Source organism: Corvus cornix, chromosome 1A (genome assembly GCF_000738735.6).
Source record: "Corvus cornix cornix isolate S_Up_H32 chromosome 1A, ASM73873v5, whole genome shotgun sequence".
In the NCBI taxonomy this organism is placed as follows: domain Eukaryota; kingdom Metazoa; phylum Chordata; class Aves; order Passeriformes; family Corvidae; genus Corvus; species Corvus cornix.
This window is the reverse complement of record NC_047057.1, coordinates 11,319,400-11,335,710: the sequence shown is the minus strand read 5'-3', so window position 1 is coordinate 11,335,710 and position 16,311 is coordinate 11,319,400. Positions and strand designations below refer to the sequence as shown.

At 38.6% G+C, this 16,311-nt stretch overlaps 1 protein-coding gene across 3 annotated transcripts in view; it reads left to right on the top strand.

Moving 5' to 3' along the window:
• Nucleotides 1-8,600, top strand: part of PHTF2 (putative homeodomain transcription factor 2) — a 62,515-nt gene extending 53,915 nt beyond the window's left edge. For all 3 annotated transcript variants that reach the window (XM_039570739.1, XM_019283623.2, XM_010395667.3), the window contains exons 16-18: nucleotides 3,067-3,162; nucleotides 5,486-5,611; nucleotides 6,224-8,600. In XM_039570739.1, the coding sequence (XP_039426673.1) occupies nucleotides 3,067-3,162; nucleotides 5,486-5,611; nucleotides 6,224-6,244 (243 nt within the window). In that variant the 3' untranslated portion in view covers nucleotides 6,245-8,600. The remainder of the gene's footprint in view (nucleotides 1-3,066; nucleotides 3,163-5,485; nucleotides 5,612-6,223) is intronic.
• Nucleotides 8,601-16,311: the final 7,711 nt, after the last annotated feature.

Genomic DNA, 16,311 nt, shown 5'->3' with positions numbered 1-16,311 from the left:
TAAATGTTTGACTTTATCCCAACTTCTGTTTAAGTGAGTGGGCTTAGAGGTACCATCTCCTTTGATATAATTTAACATCTTACAGAACACAAACATAAAAAGTAGTTTTCAGATAGGAAAAAAAACCCTGGAATCTCAGTATTGGGTGGGTGAGTAAAAGATTTGAAAACAAACTTACCCTCTGTGAAGTGAGTTGCTGTTTCCAGCCCGATAGCTTAGGATGGCTAGGTTGCATGGATTACATATAGCCTCCTCTAGACTCCTTGGAAATTTTTTTTTTTCATTCATCTTTCAAGCTTGGCTTTGGGTCTATGTGTGTTTCTTCTCAGGAATGTTCTGGTTGGTGTTTGTAGTTCAAACTTCCCTCTCTGCTCTGCCTGGCACTGCTGATAGTTTTCTGAGCTAAGCATGTTCAATTAGGGAAGAAGAAATCTCTTTCTTGTTAAGTTTCACACTGGTCCAAAACAATCTCTTTAGGGCAAGGTAAATAGGCAGTTTCAGAAACCTTCACAGGTTTCCTACAGAAAATGTGTTGAAGTAGAATAAAGTCTTCCAAACTGTGTGTCCCAAAGTTGGGATGTGAGGCCTCTGACAGATGATATAAATGATTTATTCTGCCTTTACTGAAGATGATGAGGCTGGACATGGAGAAGCCAGACTGCCCGTCTGCCTTGTCCTGAGTGAGATATTTTGCACCATTCTGAAACCTTTCAGAGTTCCTGAGCCTGGAGAGCTTTGCATGGTTCTGTTGATTTTCAGAGTACAAATAGCCGAATGTCCCAGTGAAGTTTGTCTGCTGTTCCTGGAATGAAAATGGAGGGAAGTGTTTGGGATAAAGATTGGAAAAAAATGCAGAGAACAAGGGGAGAGAGATTGCCAAGCCTTTATTTTGCTTTCATAGGTTCCTATACTCTGCTCTTCCTGGGATTCAGTGTTTGAACATTTTAGTCTAGTATGGACATTGAAAGAAACACTTTCTGTATGTCCTCAGAACTTAAAGAAGTGCTATGTCATCAAACACTTATCTTTGCATTGAATCCAGCTTATAAGTCTTTTCCCTCAAAAATACCTGACAGCTTTATGAAATGAAAACCAAAGTAGAATTCACAATTGTTTCTCAGAAAATTAAAAGGATACACTTCACCCTGGGTAGAGCTCACTTTCATTTGCTAGAGCTGGGTACTACAGCACATTTACAGTGCTCTTGAGACAGACTCATGAAAGTCTGACATTTTGGCTTTTCAAGAGGGGTGAAGCTGAATAAATTGACTGACACTCACTTTATCTAAAAAAGCACATCTGATCCAGTGTCTTGGAAAGCAACACAGTAGAGTTATTAGGCTCACTGAGAAGAGAACAAAGCTGAAAACAAATAGGAAAATACAACAACATTAACAAAAAAAGACAAATGAGTCTCAACTCCCAGATTCAATTTAAATGCTCCAAGGATAAGACGAAACTGCAAATTCTACTTTTGCAAGCAAAGTTCTAGGCACTTCTGTGTTCTTTATATTCAATCTATGAATTTCATGATTGGGAGTCATGATGGGAAACTAAAAGGGATCTTTTTGACTGTATGCTGTTTGGTTGTAATTTTTCAGGTCCTTCTGAAAGTGTTTTTAATTGGTCTTGTAAATCTGTGAGCAAAATCAAGTGTATGGTCTGACCATAGTTGTTATTTTGCCAGTTTTGGGTCTCAAAATATGTGTGGTAGATGGCTGTGCATACACACTCCTCTCCTGATGCCATGTTTGTTATTGAAATTAAGGAAATCATAATAGCTCTTAAAAGAGGTTTGAATCTTCCTAGGGTTTTCAGGGTTGCTAATTAAAGCCTTTATTCTTTGTTTAGTCCTGCTTATAAATATTGAATCGTTGAAATCAGTAGTTTTATATTTAAAGATTGGAATCTCTTTGCCTCTGGAAGCATAATTTTAGTTTAAAATGCAATAGTAATAGATAGTTCACGACCTTAATATGCCTTGGAATATATTAGGCATAGGTTTTGATTCTTAACCTGTGTAAGAAAGTGGTCTTTTTAGGGAGATCTGATAATATTCAGTTACTTGTTTTAGATGTCTGTGGACCGTATTTCAATAACCACCATACAACAATGTGGTTAAGTATATCATAGCATCATATAGCATCTCTTCCTTTCTGTAGTCAGGTGTCATCTGAAGGACTACTTCAGCACGTTGCTAAATTGTTCATTTTTTATTTTGAAGGTTTTCATCCTAAAATAAAATTCAGTGGCTTTTCAAGACACTTTTTCCTTTGATTTGCTTTTGTTATGCAATAGAAAATAAAAAAACCTAGCCTTTGTCTGATCTTGGGTATCAAAGATAGGCTGTTTGAGAATGAAAGTTGATGTTTCAAAATTACTAAAAGGCCGAAAGAGAGCTAATTTGAACTCTTAACTTTCTCAGAAATAATGACCTGAAAAAGTCTGCTTCACAGAAATATTGAAATGTTCAATGTACTGTTCTCCTACAGCAATGAAGAGTTTAATAATTTTTCAAATACTTCAAGGCACTGGAAAGATTGATTTTTCTGCGTTCAAGGTGCTCATGAAGTACTAAATTATACTAGAATCTTTTAAAAGAAATTACACTTTAGCAGAATTATGTTTTAGCATTTCATTCTGTTCAATAACTTTTGAGGATGTTAAGTCTTGTAAGGTCTGCCCACTTGTATAAAACCCTTCTGGAGATGAATTGTCAAACCTCAGGCAACTCTTGAATGAGGAAAAGAAATTACATAAACCTTACCTATGTTGGTGGTTTTTCTTGCCTAATTTATAGATCAGACTAAACTTTAAAGTCGGTGCTATAATAATGTCAAATGTAATTTGTTATATCATAAGGATTGTGTTTTCCTATGGTGCTGAGCCAGTACTTGTTCTTAAATATTAAAAAGGAAACAAAAAATTTGCTTGCTTGCAGAATTGTCATTGCAGTTTTGTCATTTGGCTGCTGAGTAATCACTTTGTTGAAATATTGAATATTTCCAAATTAATTCCTTTAAATTCTGAGTTGGTGGTGATACTTGTGTTTTTGTTTTCAATCAGATAAACTTGTACTTGAAAATGGAGAAAAAGCCTAATAAGAAGGAGGAACTGACACTAGTGAACAATGTTTTAAAGCTTGCTACTAAGTTATTGAAGGTAAGAATTAAAATAGTATTCCCATATTATAAAAAAGAAGTAGAATAGGTTGGTTAAAGAGTCACTTGTGTGACTTCTGCAGGCAGTAGGGTGTTTTTTTGGTTTAAATTTGCCCCATGCCGCTTTCACAGTGATGCTGCTTGTTCATACGCTGCAGTCTGTTATGTTGCAGATTGTGGATTGCAAATTACTATTACATCCAATAAGTTTTTATTCTTTAGCTGTATATTAGCAGTGTGAGAGAAAGTACTTCAGGGTGGACAGGATGATGAATGCTTGAGAAATAAATGATGTAATTTTATTGTCTGTTTTGAGTGTCAATATAGTGGTGATTTAAGACCTTGTGGCCTCACTCTACCACACACTGAACTCTGGTCCCTTAGCCTGTTGATTCCCATGTGCCAGGGAGCAACCCTTAAAATGAAGCTAAACCTTGGTTTAATATGGCCAGCCAGAAGCTGAAATCAGAGGATTTCTTCTAGTTAGATGAGTAATTCCCCCCACCAGCACACCTTGAGCAAGGTGTGTGCTGGTCCCCTCCTCTAAAACGATACACAGCACTTTCCGTGAGAGGACTGATGGAGTCAGCGAGGACTCAGTGCTGACAAAGCAACAACTTGAGAGTTGTGTTGCAGCAATAAGGAGAGCCAAAGTCAGGGACTATCTCCTGGTGTAGGAGTAAGGGACTACAGGGCTTTTACGATCTGGTTGTGGAGCAAACGAAAGGAAGTATGCTCAGTGCATCAGGTGGTCAAAGGATACTGTGGATGCAGAAAGGTTCTCTGGATTCAAGGAGAAACTGGATGAGTAGAACAGACAAAGGCCAACAGGTTCATGCTATCATCTCATGAGCTGAAGTGTTTGTGTGCTGTGAGAATGTGGGTGGGTTGGATGGCGATCAACTCTTGGTCGAAGTTGCTTCCATTTTTTCGTGCTCTTTTCAGTGTTTCAAAAAAAGTGTTTGTGTTTTACTCTTGCCAGAAGTGTATCAACTCTCAGCCTTTTCCAGTGGGGGACTTGGCTTTTGTGGCACAAATCCCAGACTCAGGCCATCGCTTAGTTACTGTAAAAACGTAGTGAAAAGTGAGATTTCCAAGCCACCTACTATGAGCTTAAAATAAATTCTTGGTAGTTAGTGATCAGCACAATTACATACTTCATGTCCAGTAGCTAAATGGGCTCAGGGTTTTTAAAATTTGATTTTGATCTTTAAACTTTTATAAAGACTAGATTCTGTTGAATATTCTTATTGTTTTCTTATTCACAAAATTGATAAGATGAATCCAAAATCTAAAAACTTTTTCCTTAAAGAATTTCTCTGCTGTCCTTCTTAGAATCATGTCTTTTGTATCTTTTGTATTTGCAGCTGAGTTTTATACCACATTACATCTAAATGAAAAGGTTGTTCATTCTTATTTCACCTTTTTGAAAGAAGAGTCATAGCTTTGAAATTCTTCTTTTTTAAGAAAGAGTTTATAAGGCCTTTTTCAAGGCCCAGGATGTAATGCAGGAGAGGGATGAAGATGAATTTAAAGCTAGAAAATATGAATGACCAAAGCAGTGATAGTTGGTAGACTTTATATAATCCACTCTTATATTTTAAAACTCATTTTTCCTTCCTTTATTTGATGTATTTCTCGGCCAGAAAAGTTTGGGTGACTATATCCACACACAATTAATTGAAAATTGGTGAAATAGCATCTTTGTTGAAGTTTTATTACAGATTAATTTGGGCTAATTTTTTGTTCCTTCCAATAAAAAAAATGTAAAGTATTGGCAGTCCAATGATTATTAGGATTTTTTTTTCCTTTATCATCCTTTTCTGGCTGTATTGATCAGTAGTTAGTCTCAAAATTAATGGAAAAGGAAGAAAATTGCAATAGGAAAGACATTTTTGTTAATTTTCATAGTTGTGAGGTAGTCTTCTGTCATTATGAAAAATCTTCCTTTTGTTATTTTTTGTGGTTCTGCTGCTTATCAGTTCTTTTAACACTGAAGGTGATTTCTGGAAAATTATAAGGAATTCTAAGATGGTGGCACCTAGCTCTTTATTTTCTTGGCTTCATGAGCAGATTGGTAGATGCTGTACATGGGTAGCCTCCAATTTTTTGAAGGGTTATTAAGACAACAGCAGTCAAGTCAGTTAATGTGATGGATATTTTCCTGCACGTTGTGTTTTATATGCAGAATAATAGGAGAGTGTTTTACTTCACTGGGTCTTGAAGACTTCATAAAGTGTCTAATATTGCACAATACATATGTGAACAAAACCCCCTTTGTGTAATTTTTATTTTTTAACAATGCTGTTGTTTTGCATTATTAGGAACTGGACAGTCCCTTTAGGTTATATGGGCTTACAATGAATCCACTGCTTTATAACATCACCCAAGTTGTCATCCTGTCAGCTGTTTCTGGTGTCATCAGTGACTTGCTTGGATTTAATCTGAAGGTAAATATTTGAGAAGCATCCTTTTTTTCACTATGTTCTTGTAGATGGAACACATATTGTAGCATAGTTAATTCTGAACCAGGCTAACTAGAAGATCTATTGTTTGAAAACTTACTAAATTATTAAATTAAAGCTATATCAGAAGAATAATGTATTTGTCAGACCAGCCCTTTAAACTTTTTTTTTTTCATTTTGTGGCTTGGTAACTTCATTTAGGACACTTAATTACAAGAATTCTTGACACAAATACAGAGACACTTATAAATACAAAACCTTCCTTAACTTTTCTTCATATCCCAGATTTGATTTCTCTCTCTAATTCCTCACTGTTGACTCTGTAGCTCTTAAAGGGAGGCAGACACAGCAGGCTATCCGTCTTGCACAAGCATCTTGCACAAGCTTGTAGTTGTCACAAAGCCCTTTACTGGCCATCAAGTTTGCTTACATCTACTGTCTTTTTCTTGTTTAGAAGTAAATGAATGTAAAATGTATTTTGTGTGTCATTAGAATACGCAGCAAGTGCAGTAAGAAAAAAAGATGTGGTGGTATTGCAGTTCTGGTAAACAGAAACAGTTTGAGAAATAAATTGATGTACTGCTCTAATTTTTCCAGCTCTGGAAGATCAAATCTTGACAATATAGAAAGATGATGAGACAACAGAACACAGTGTTATAGAAAAGCTCATTGATGGACAAAACTGCCTCACAGCAGCCACCGAATCTGTATCTCAGACGCTACAACCTCTTCAAGGAAGTCATTTGGAAAACCGAAGTGTTTACATCTGTCTTGTGCAATCTTTATATTTATTTCATCTTCTCACTGGTTTAATGTTCGTTCTAGTTGACATTTATGTTTTATTTTCAAATTACTTGCTTAGTTTTGGAAAGGGTCAGATTTAGGAAGGGTCAAAAACTGTGTGTCTGAGAGTTTGAAATCCTGAACATTGGTTACACTAAATTGCGCTTTCTGTTAAAGCTGAAGCCAATGCTGAACATTTTTAGTTACCAGTAACCCTATATGGAAGTCATTTGATTTTTGATAGTGTGGTAAAATTGCTTAGAATATTTCATTTGCACCAGTCATTTATGAGGACAATGTCAATAGATGTTTGGTTGCAATAGAAAAGTGAGACATGTTCAAAAAATAAAGTACTGACTATACAGTATGACAGGTAGCAAAAATGTTTTATATTGCTATTAGAAACAAGTGGGTATTTCTAGTATTTTGAGTAATTCCAGGATCTAAACTCATATAGGCTGCAGTTTAAATATCCTGGGATATTAAAAAGGTATTATATAAGAAGTCAACAAGTGTTCTTTGATAACACACTTATTAGAGCAATAATTGTAAATTTATTACTATGCTGTATGATATTTTGATAAAAATTAAATATTGTATTTATTTGAAATACTAGGCTGTTCTGTGCAGCTCTGACTGTGCATGTGCACTTTTTATTGTTACTTTTAATGAAAAACTTTATACATATAAATGTATATTAATTGGGATATATTATGGTGAACTATGGAGGAGTATGTATTATATGTTGAAGTTGAATATTTAAACAAGCAAGTTATTTACTGGTGAAAGGAATGCTTTGAATGAGTGAGCAAATGATAGATACTCTCCTCTTGTACGCTATAGTATATGCCATTCGTACCACACTGAAGTTTAAGAACAATTAAACACAGAGAACAAGTTGCTCTGGTGAGCAGCAGAGCTCACAAAGCCTGGTATTTGGCAGGTTTGTGTCTTGAAATAACTCCCATTCCTCCCCAGCAGGTGTCATTCCCTTGTGCTTTCTGCTGGGGTTTCCAACACCTCTCCCTCTGCCTGCTATCCCTGCCTCCCACAGGGACCAGTCATATTGACTCGTGGTTCTTCAGTGTGACAAAAATAATGTATCCATCCCTGTGGAATTAAGCAGCTTGGAACAAACTTCCCTTCTACAAATTATTTTGGGAGGATTATTACCACCAGGCACAAGTATTCTTACATTTTATGTTTCTAAAATACTGGCTTCATACTGAAAAATTGCAAGAGTCTGGACATTGCACTATGTTTGCTAATCTTCAGAATCTTGAAAGATTGGAAGTATTGAATCTTAAACTTATGTGGTATAAAAATATTTTTATATATAAAGCAACACAAACAAGCATTTTGTATTTTATTTGCCTCTGTACTAATGTTTAATAATGACCAAAGTGCATTCTGGTTTTTGGAAGAATGTATTTACTGGAGCTTTAAGAACATACTATATTTAGTTTCTCATGTGAAAACTTCAGCTGCCTCTGATCTGTTTCTCCTTTCTCTGTTGTTTGACGTTGGGATTGTTTTTAAAAATTAAATACATTTTATACACAGTTTTTTCCAAATTACGGTACAGACCTACACAGAACTTAATTTTGCACAAAATATACTTTAAAAAAAAAAAAAAAAGAACAGCAGGAGTTCTATGGGTGATAAAAGATAAGGCTGTTGATTTTACAGCCTGTCATTATTACAAAACCATTCTTTAGAGTGGAATTATTTTTAGAAATGTGAAATAGTGAATATATGGCTTTCATTACTTTTAAAAAAAAAGGAGAGAGAAAACACTGCAGTTTGGGTTGAAGGTGTAAAATTAGTTTAACCATGTATACCTCAGCAACTAGCACTGTGCTGGATTGTTGCACTAACAAACGGCGGCTTGGGGAAAGTAAAACATTTGTGAAATGAAATTAAAAATAATAAAAACCTTTATTTGCTACCCTTAGGTACATTCATTATGTTAAAAATGAGAGAGGTTTATTCTCCATCCCTCAATGTGGAAAGTCCAGTATAAGAATAGAGGCAAGTAGAAATATGGCAGTTCTTGCGTGTTAACTGTTATTTTTTGCCCCGTGTTTTGTAACTGAAAGTGTGATCAGGCTTGGAATAAAGCTTTCTATGGTTGATGGTAAAAAAGAAAAAAAAAATGCAGTGAGCTGTATCTTTTAGTATGTCCAGCATATTTCTGTGTCTGCCTGTTTTGATTTAAATCCATATTATTTAAATTAAAGCACGTTTGGGAAAGAAACCTGCGCCCGGAATGCAAATGATACAGAATATCATGTAGAACAACCTAAGTTGAAGTACAGGTGAAACGCAGAAAGATACTTTAATAATTTGATTAGTTCTTCATGTCATCTTCTAGGAATGGGACATTTAAAACACCTTGGGTAGCTACCAAGTTTAGTAACTCCCAAAAACTTCTCTGTATTGCAAGCGTGTTTCATTCCAGGTAATGTTTAAGGATATTACTGGTTCAGATTTCACAGGTCCATCTTTGGCATCCAGCAACAAACAGTAGAGAGAATTATCTTTTTTACAGATGGTGGTAGTAGGCTGCTGCTGTTGTCTTTACTGGATACTTCAAACCCCAAGGCATCCAACTTGTCTGTTGGAGGGAAAAGGAGGAAAAAGGTTGTTGGTGTTGCAGGTCTACCCACTGCTGCCTCCTTAGGTAGGCTTTTGTTATGCGTTTCTCGGTAGTGAATTTCCCTCAGTAGGAATGTAAGAGAAGGTTTTGAAGGAGGAATGCATGATTCTTTGTTCTCAGTCCATAAAGCAATCTCATTTTTACTGCATGACTGCACAAAATATATCTGTATTGGTGCAGGAGGTGGGGAAGAAAATCTTTTAGTAATAAATAGCAGCTGACAAAGTCATCGTTTCCAGTGGGGAAAGCTGTCATCTCTTCCAATTTAGTTCTTGCAAGACAGAAGAGGAAATAATTTTGAGAAGGTGCCCATGTTGTTTGTTTTGTTAAAAAAACCCCACAAGAGTCTTCACTCATACTGTGGCTTTCCTCTTGAATACTGCCTTTGTACCTTGTCAGTCTTGGGGAAAGTAGTAAGTCTCTGCTGGGTTGTTCGGATCCTGCTTTGCTGACACTGCCATTTCCTGAAAGTCACCATCATCTTGTCATTGGTGATGGATAGAGCCTGCACATGTCCTTTGAAGTCCCTTTATGGAGGGTGTTCAGACAGGAGGTGATCTTGGGCAATTGTGCTGTGCCTTGGGGAGTGTCTGGCTGCAAAACACCTGGAGATACCTGCGTTGCCAATGTTCCTGACTGGGTTGATAGAGGTGTTTGTGGTCATGCCTGTCAGCTCTGCTCATTTTATCTGCTCCTTTTGCCTGTTGCCTTCCTGGCTGAGCAGATAGACCCTGCTGGTGACAGCAACCAAACAGCTGTCTTGGGAAGGGGGAAATGTCCAAGGTTGCCATGGACAGTTTGTGAAAGGGATAACTCAGGAAAGAAAGGGAATGTGATACCTCTGATAACTGGAACTGATGACCAACTTCGGGTGACAGTTCTACTGTCATTGGATATCAGCATTAATAAATATTACCCCTGAGCCCAGCGTTGCCTTGGGGGTTGGTGGAGATAAGATTTCCTTCTTGCTGTCTCAAGCAGTTAGTCACTGCTCGAGTCTGGCATGTCATGTTCGTTCTCTGACGCACAGGCAGCCTTGAGAACGGCTTTCATGTGAAGCCTTTTCAATAGGAAAGGGACACCAAGATCTTCCCCATAGTGTGCTGCTACTTCTCCTGATTAGGACTGGACAGGACAGAGCTTGTAATGGACAGTTTAGGGACAATAACAGAAAACTACAGAAATCAGAGGAGGCTGCAGCTGCGAGTCTTCTCCCTTGTGACTTAGTCTTGCTGTGGATGGTCATAGTGCAGGCCGAAGGCTTTGTCAACCCATGGCTGTAGGTCACTGCAGCTTGCCCAAATCATCTTGGGAAGGCTAAAGCATGTGGAGAAATTTGTTCTAAATGTAGAAAATCCCCATGTCCTGCAACCAGTCTCAAAGCTGATCAGCTACTGCCACCAGGTGTCTGTCTTCTTTGGTCATTTTGCTCCTCAAATGCTACACCCCATTTTTGTAGTTTAATTTGCATGGGCAGCTACAGAAGCCTTGAGGATGCTGTGGAGTTTTGCTCAGTATCGGGTGTTTGGTACAGGGGAGGTTCATGTGAAGGAGAATTTGCCAGCCTGCTGTACCAGGAGTTGGATGTGCTTCTCCAGCCTGAGAGCAGTGCCTTGCAGCAGGCTCTGCTTGGGGCTGGTGTTGGAGCACATAGCTACTGCCACAGCAGCCAGGAAGGACTCTTGGGCAGCAGGGCAGCACTTCAGCTGGTGTTATGTCAGGTTTAAGGCAGGTTGGGCTTGCTGGCAACAAGGTGTCAGCAGATCTTGTTCTAGTGCTGTCATGCCAAAGACATACTGGAATTTTATCTATAAGCAGGTATGTAAACCTTGGATTTTAATTGGATGTTAATGTAAAAGCTCAGATCAGATTGTAAGTCCCATCTTGGTTTCATCAGGGAAAGTTTGCAGTGTGGCAATAGGAATAAATGGGAAAGAGCAAAGAAACCCATTTGATTGATGACATCTGCATTGTCTGTCAGGATGCCATTTGAGAGCTTCCCCCAGCCACCTGTGGTCCATGTAGGTCCTTATGGAATGTCTATATTATGCAAGTGTAAAATATGTGTAGAGCATTAATTCAGATTCATTAGTTTAGATTAAGCATTGGAGAGTCAATATGGACCTCAATATGTTACAAATAAATTTCCCAAAGTGTTACTAAAGAAGATAAAATCGTTTTTAGAAGCTTTTATTTTTACCCATTTCTTCCCTATTTCTTCCCACTCTTTAGTCATTTTGCACTTGAGGTGACACTTTGCCATCTTTAGACAAACTTTCAGAAATCTGAAGTTGCTGCAGATTTGGTTTTGTGATAAAAAGTCAGTTCTCTGGGCTGTAAGCAATCCCATGTCTCCTGCTATCTCTGGAGAGAGAAATGAAGAGAGATTTCCTTTCTGGCTGTTCAGAGATGAAGCTACAACATTCAGTATGGACAGAAGCACCTCTGATAAAATAAACAGCACTGATGGCTGGTCATATTCAATTTTTCCAGTACAAGCTTGTATAAGTTCATGGTCTGGGGTAGGAAATAAGGTCATGCTGCAGAAAGATTTGTCTATTTTATTTCTTTTTTCTTCCTACATTTGATTAATCATTTCAAGGAAAGGAAAGCACATACACTTTAGGGACAAGTTTGCAAAAATATTCAATGTCTTACTAATTTAATTTATTACTTAAGTCTTTATGTTTAAGAATGACAATACTTTAGGCATGCTTACATTCTTAAACACCCACTAACTTTTCACTTCTAACCCTCATAAGCAGTGCCTGCTTCTTGACCATATCTTACTGGTAATGAAATTTGTCAGGAATTAGCTGGCTGCCTTCTGCCCATATCACAATCCAATCCCAAGTCTCTGGGCTCGTGATTATGAATCAATTGAAATCTTTTGCTTTTGCTCTGTCTCATGCATGTAAATAAATGGGAAGTGAATTACTTGACTAATTGAGAACTGTGGTTAAACAAATGGAACCTGAGTGGAAGTTGGCACTAAACCAGTGAGTTTTGGTGAAACAGTTGTTTGGAGCGCTCAATTATTTCATTAAACCATTTCTACAATTTCTGATTGGGGTCAAAGACAACCAGCCTAGGGATAAAGGTTTGACCTTGATGAAAAGTCTCCAACAGCTCTGCATGCACTGCTTGTTGTACCTAGGGCTGTGATCTTCCGCTTTGTGTTGGGTTCTTTGGCCTGAGATGTCTGAATTTTAGATGCCAAATTGACCCAGGGTTTCCTTGGCAGTCATTAAAAAGTCCCATTTACCTTTAGAGGGGAATTCATTCAGTTGATCTTTGACCCTCATTTTAGTGATCCTCTGGGTTATTTCTCCCTTGAGTGTAAAAGGAAAAGTGTGTGGGTAATTTAGAGTCAGATGCAAAACTTTCAGCCACTTAAATTAGGGGAGATAACACTGTTCTGTTCTGCAGTGAAACTTTTAACAGTGTTTGCAGCTCTGTAATTTGTTCGGCTGCCATTGGAAAGGAAGACATTTGTTTTCTTCTTTTCTTTTTTAATTTTATTAGTTTTCTCTTAGAAAAGATTTCCAAATTTGAATTCTGTAGTCTTTCACCAGCACTCAGATCTCTCCCTGCGCTGTGGTACGGGAGCTGGTGAGCTGCCCACATCTGTATAGCTGCAGCTCCACAGCCTGCGGGCAGCACTGTGCAAACAGCAGCAGCACCCAAAACAGGCACAGCCTGTAGCAGTGTGACACTCAGGGGTACCTGGAGAGATCTGTGTCTTTGTTACTGAGTAATTTGAAGGATGGGTAAGATCCTTGACCCCACTCATGAGGAAACGCCGTTCCTGTTTTGGCAGAGCTGCAGGGGTCATGCTTTTTTTGTTCCTTGCCTGTTACATTAGAAATCCCTTGTGGCAATGCTGCTGCCAGGTGTAAAGGTGTGATACCACTGAGCTGTAAAACCCATCTGAAGCAGAGAACCCTCCCTGCTTGGCCAAGATCTCTGTGCAGAGCAGTCTCTGTGATGTGTGTGCTCCCAGCAGCTGGAATCAAGGGTACTGTCTGTTCAAAGTGAGTAGGGCTGACAGAGACAAGGCTTGCCATATGTCTCCTATGTTATCTTCAGGCTGTAGATTTGCAGCTGAGTCAAAGATACTCCTCAAAGGCCTTTGCTGGCTGGCCTGGAAGTATTTGCAGGGCAGATAAAAACAGTGCAAAAAGTCTCCAGCTTGCAGAGGGGAAACCGCTGTTATTTTACCCCGTCCTTCAGCAAGGTGTTCTGGTTCCAGTCTTTTGTAAACCTGTGCTAAGTTAGACTGCTTCTAAGTGTGTTTGGTGAGTTATTTATTCATCCAGCCTATGTGGATGACAGAAATAACTTACGATGACCCTCGGAGGATGATGCTGGAGCCCTGTTTCGGTAACAGGCCACTGCCCGAGGCACTTGTGCTGTCATTGTGCAGGCAAACACAGCAGGAAGAGCAAAGCACTGTATTTAACCTGCATTTATCATCTCTCCTTTGTGCATCACCTTCTGAAGCAATAGCTCTTGATAGCAGATAACTTGCTCTGAATATAATGAGGTGAGTCTATCTCTAGTGTTATGAATGTGAATATTACCATGGGACAAAGGCTCTGGTCAGTCTTTTGACTGTCCAGGGGTCTGACTCTTCACAGCAATTTTTGCCTGTGCTATGACTTGTTTTCTTACCGCTTGTGAAACTGGTTGAAGAAATTCCTGCCTCTCCCAAGTGCCTATGCACATTTCTGCTGCCATGCTGTTTGCTACTCCAACTCACTTAGGGTTTTCTTTTAACACCATTTATTTCAGTGTTGTTTCTATCCTAAACATTGGTACTGCCACAGCTGCATAAGCAATGTGCTGCAGGAAGGGGGTGGAAGCTGGATTTTTGGCTGCAGAAAGCATATTGTGTGGCTACAAACAATAGAGATCACTGGCATCAACCTTGGAATAAATAGGAGCCATTGAATTTATTGAAATGGAATTAATTCTCATTGTGTATAGAGGGGAATTAATACAGTGAATGCAAATAATGTAGATGGCCAACAATCTTAGCCTTGGGGTGACATAATGCTGCAGTTAGGGACTGCCATTATTTCTTATTCTTCTTTCCCACACACATGTGCACATTGTGAATTCCAGTTGCACCACAAATCCTGGCTTTCTAGATAAAAATAAAAAATTAGAAATTCAAAGTATGCAAAAGAGTAATTGTAAAAGAATTGTTATAACTTGGAGGAAACAACAGATGTTTCACTTGTTGCTGGAATTCTCGGAAGGAGAAGTAATTATCCAAGCATATCGAGTACATGCTAATCAGAAGCATTTTTCTCTATGCAGCAGCATAATGGTATTCCTGGAAATGTTCTTTGTGTTGGCTTAGTAATGCACAGCCAAGCAATGCACCACTGGGACTAGTGTAGCAGCTTTTGCCACTACCTTTATATTTTGTTTCTTTCCAATTCTCTCAACTGGGCCACTTGAAATAAAAGGCAAAATAGATTTATTAATGTTTGAAAGTAACATTTAAATCCACCCATGAAGATAAGGAGGGATCTCACTGAAGATTAGGTTGGTGCCTTGTTGAAGTTACCACTGGTAATGCAGATATAGCATCTGGAGCTCACAGGGGAATATATTGAGAACACCAATGCTCTTTCCTCCAGATTTCAACCTTTGAATCAGCTCCTTCTAACAGCAGCTGCGACTTCAAGTCATCAAGATACCAGCCCAGCTCTATAAAACTTATAGTTGTAATTGCAGTACAAGAAAATGATGTATATTAGATAGCTTGGGTAGTGGTTGTGGTATCAAACATTGAAGAACATCTGTTGACCTTGGTTGGAGATGCAGACAGGCTGGAGACGATCAAGCCAGCATCTACATCTGCCCTGTGAGGAAAGACTAACGCAGTCAGGTCTCCTCCCTGGAGCAGAGAAGGCTCAGCAGTGCCTCATCATAGTATAACAGTGCTTAAGGGGCAACTGCAAAGAGAATGGAGGCTCTCTCTTCACAAGGGGCAACGGGTACAAATTGCCTATTTCAGCCACAGATTTCCTTGCATATGCAGATCTATGTTCTAAAAATGCAAAGGCTTTCTTTGTATCAGAACACAAAACCAAAAGACAAAACCCAACAAGCAAGACAGCAAGACTGTTAATTCCCTGCAATGCTCCTTCTTAAATGCAGTTATTATTTAAGAAAACATTTCCAGAGCCTTTGCGATAGAGTTGTGAAGATCAGCCCTGACAGCATGCTCCTCTGACTGGGGCAGGCACAGAATTATCAGCTGTGAGCACTGTTTCTTCTTATATTTCTTCTAAGAATACTCCTATTTTTATTATTTCTGTGCTTACTAATGCACTTTGTTTAATACCAGCAGCAGGATTAGCTGGTTTTTAATTGATGTGGCAGAAGGAAGGAATCTTAGTATGGAAATCAGGTTGCAAATTTTTATTTGAAGGTAAATTGAAGTCCTGCCTTTTCGGCGTAAGATGTCAGATTTAAGCAGGAGTAAATTACTGTTTGACTGTTTAAATTGACTGTTTGACTACAAGCAAACACTGTTAGTGTCCTAAAACTATGATCTGCAAATAGTTATAACCAACATCAATATAATTGAACTCAAAAGACCAGAGATATCCTATGTGCAAGTGTCCACAACCTGACTGAAACCTGAGGTTTAACCACCATTCAGGTGAGTGGTGGATCAGCAACACGTAACACTGGTAAGTACATGAGGTTGTACAGGCTGTTTAGATGCTCCATTCAATAATAAGAGATTTTTTCAATATGTTTAGAAATTTTGCACACTCTCCTCTGAATTAGCCATCATTAGCTTAGAGTTTCTTTAATAGTTGCAGGAGATGTTGGTTCTGTGATGGAGTGGTGTCCTGTTCATGTGTGATGTGGTTGAGAGGAGCAGACAAATGATGGCTGAGACATGGAGAAGGAGAACAGTGTGTGCATGGGGGTAGAAGAAAGACTTAGGACAAGACAAAGAATCACCAGCTGGGATCTTGAGGAGAACACATTTTCTCTACAGAAAAGTTCATTAGTTCAAGGCTGAGTGTGTGGAATGTTGATGTTTAGGATAATGATAGAAATTGGAAGTAAGGTTTCACAAAAGCATGGTTTTGCCCATGTAACCTCTTCATGGTGTCAGGAGGCCAAGGGGTCGGAGAGAGATGTCAAGATGAATGGAGCACATGTGGTTTCCTTCAAGTCCTGGTGCCCAGGATTTCTTCCTGTGCTTCAG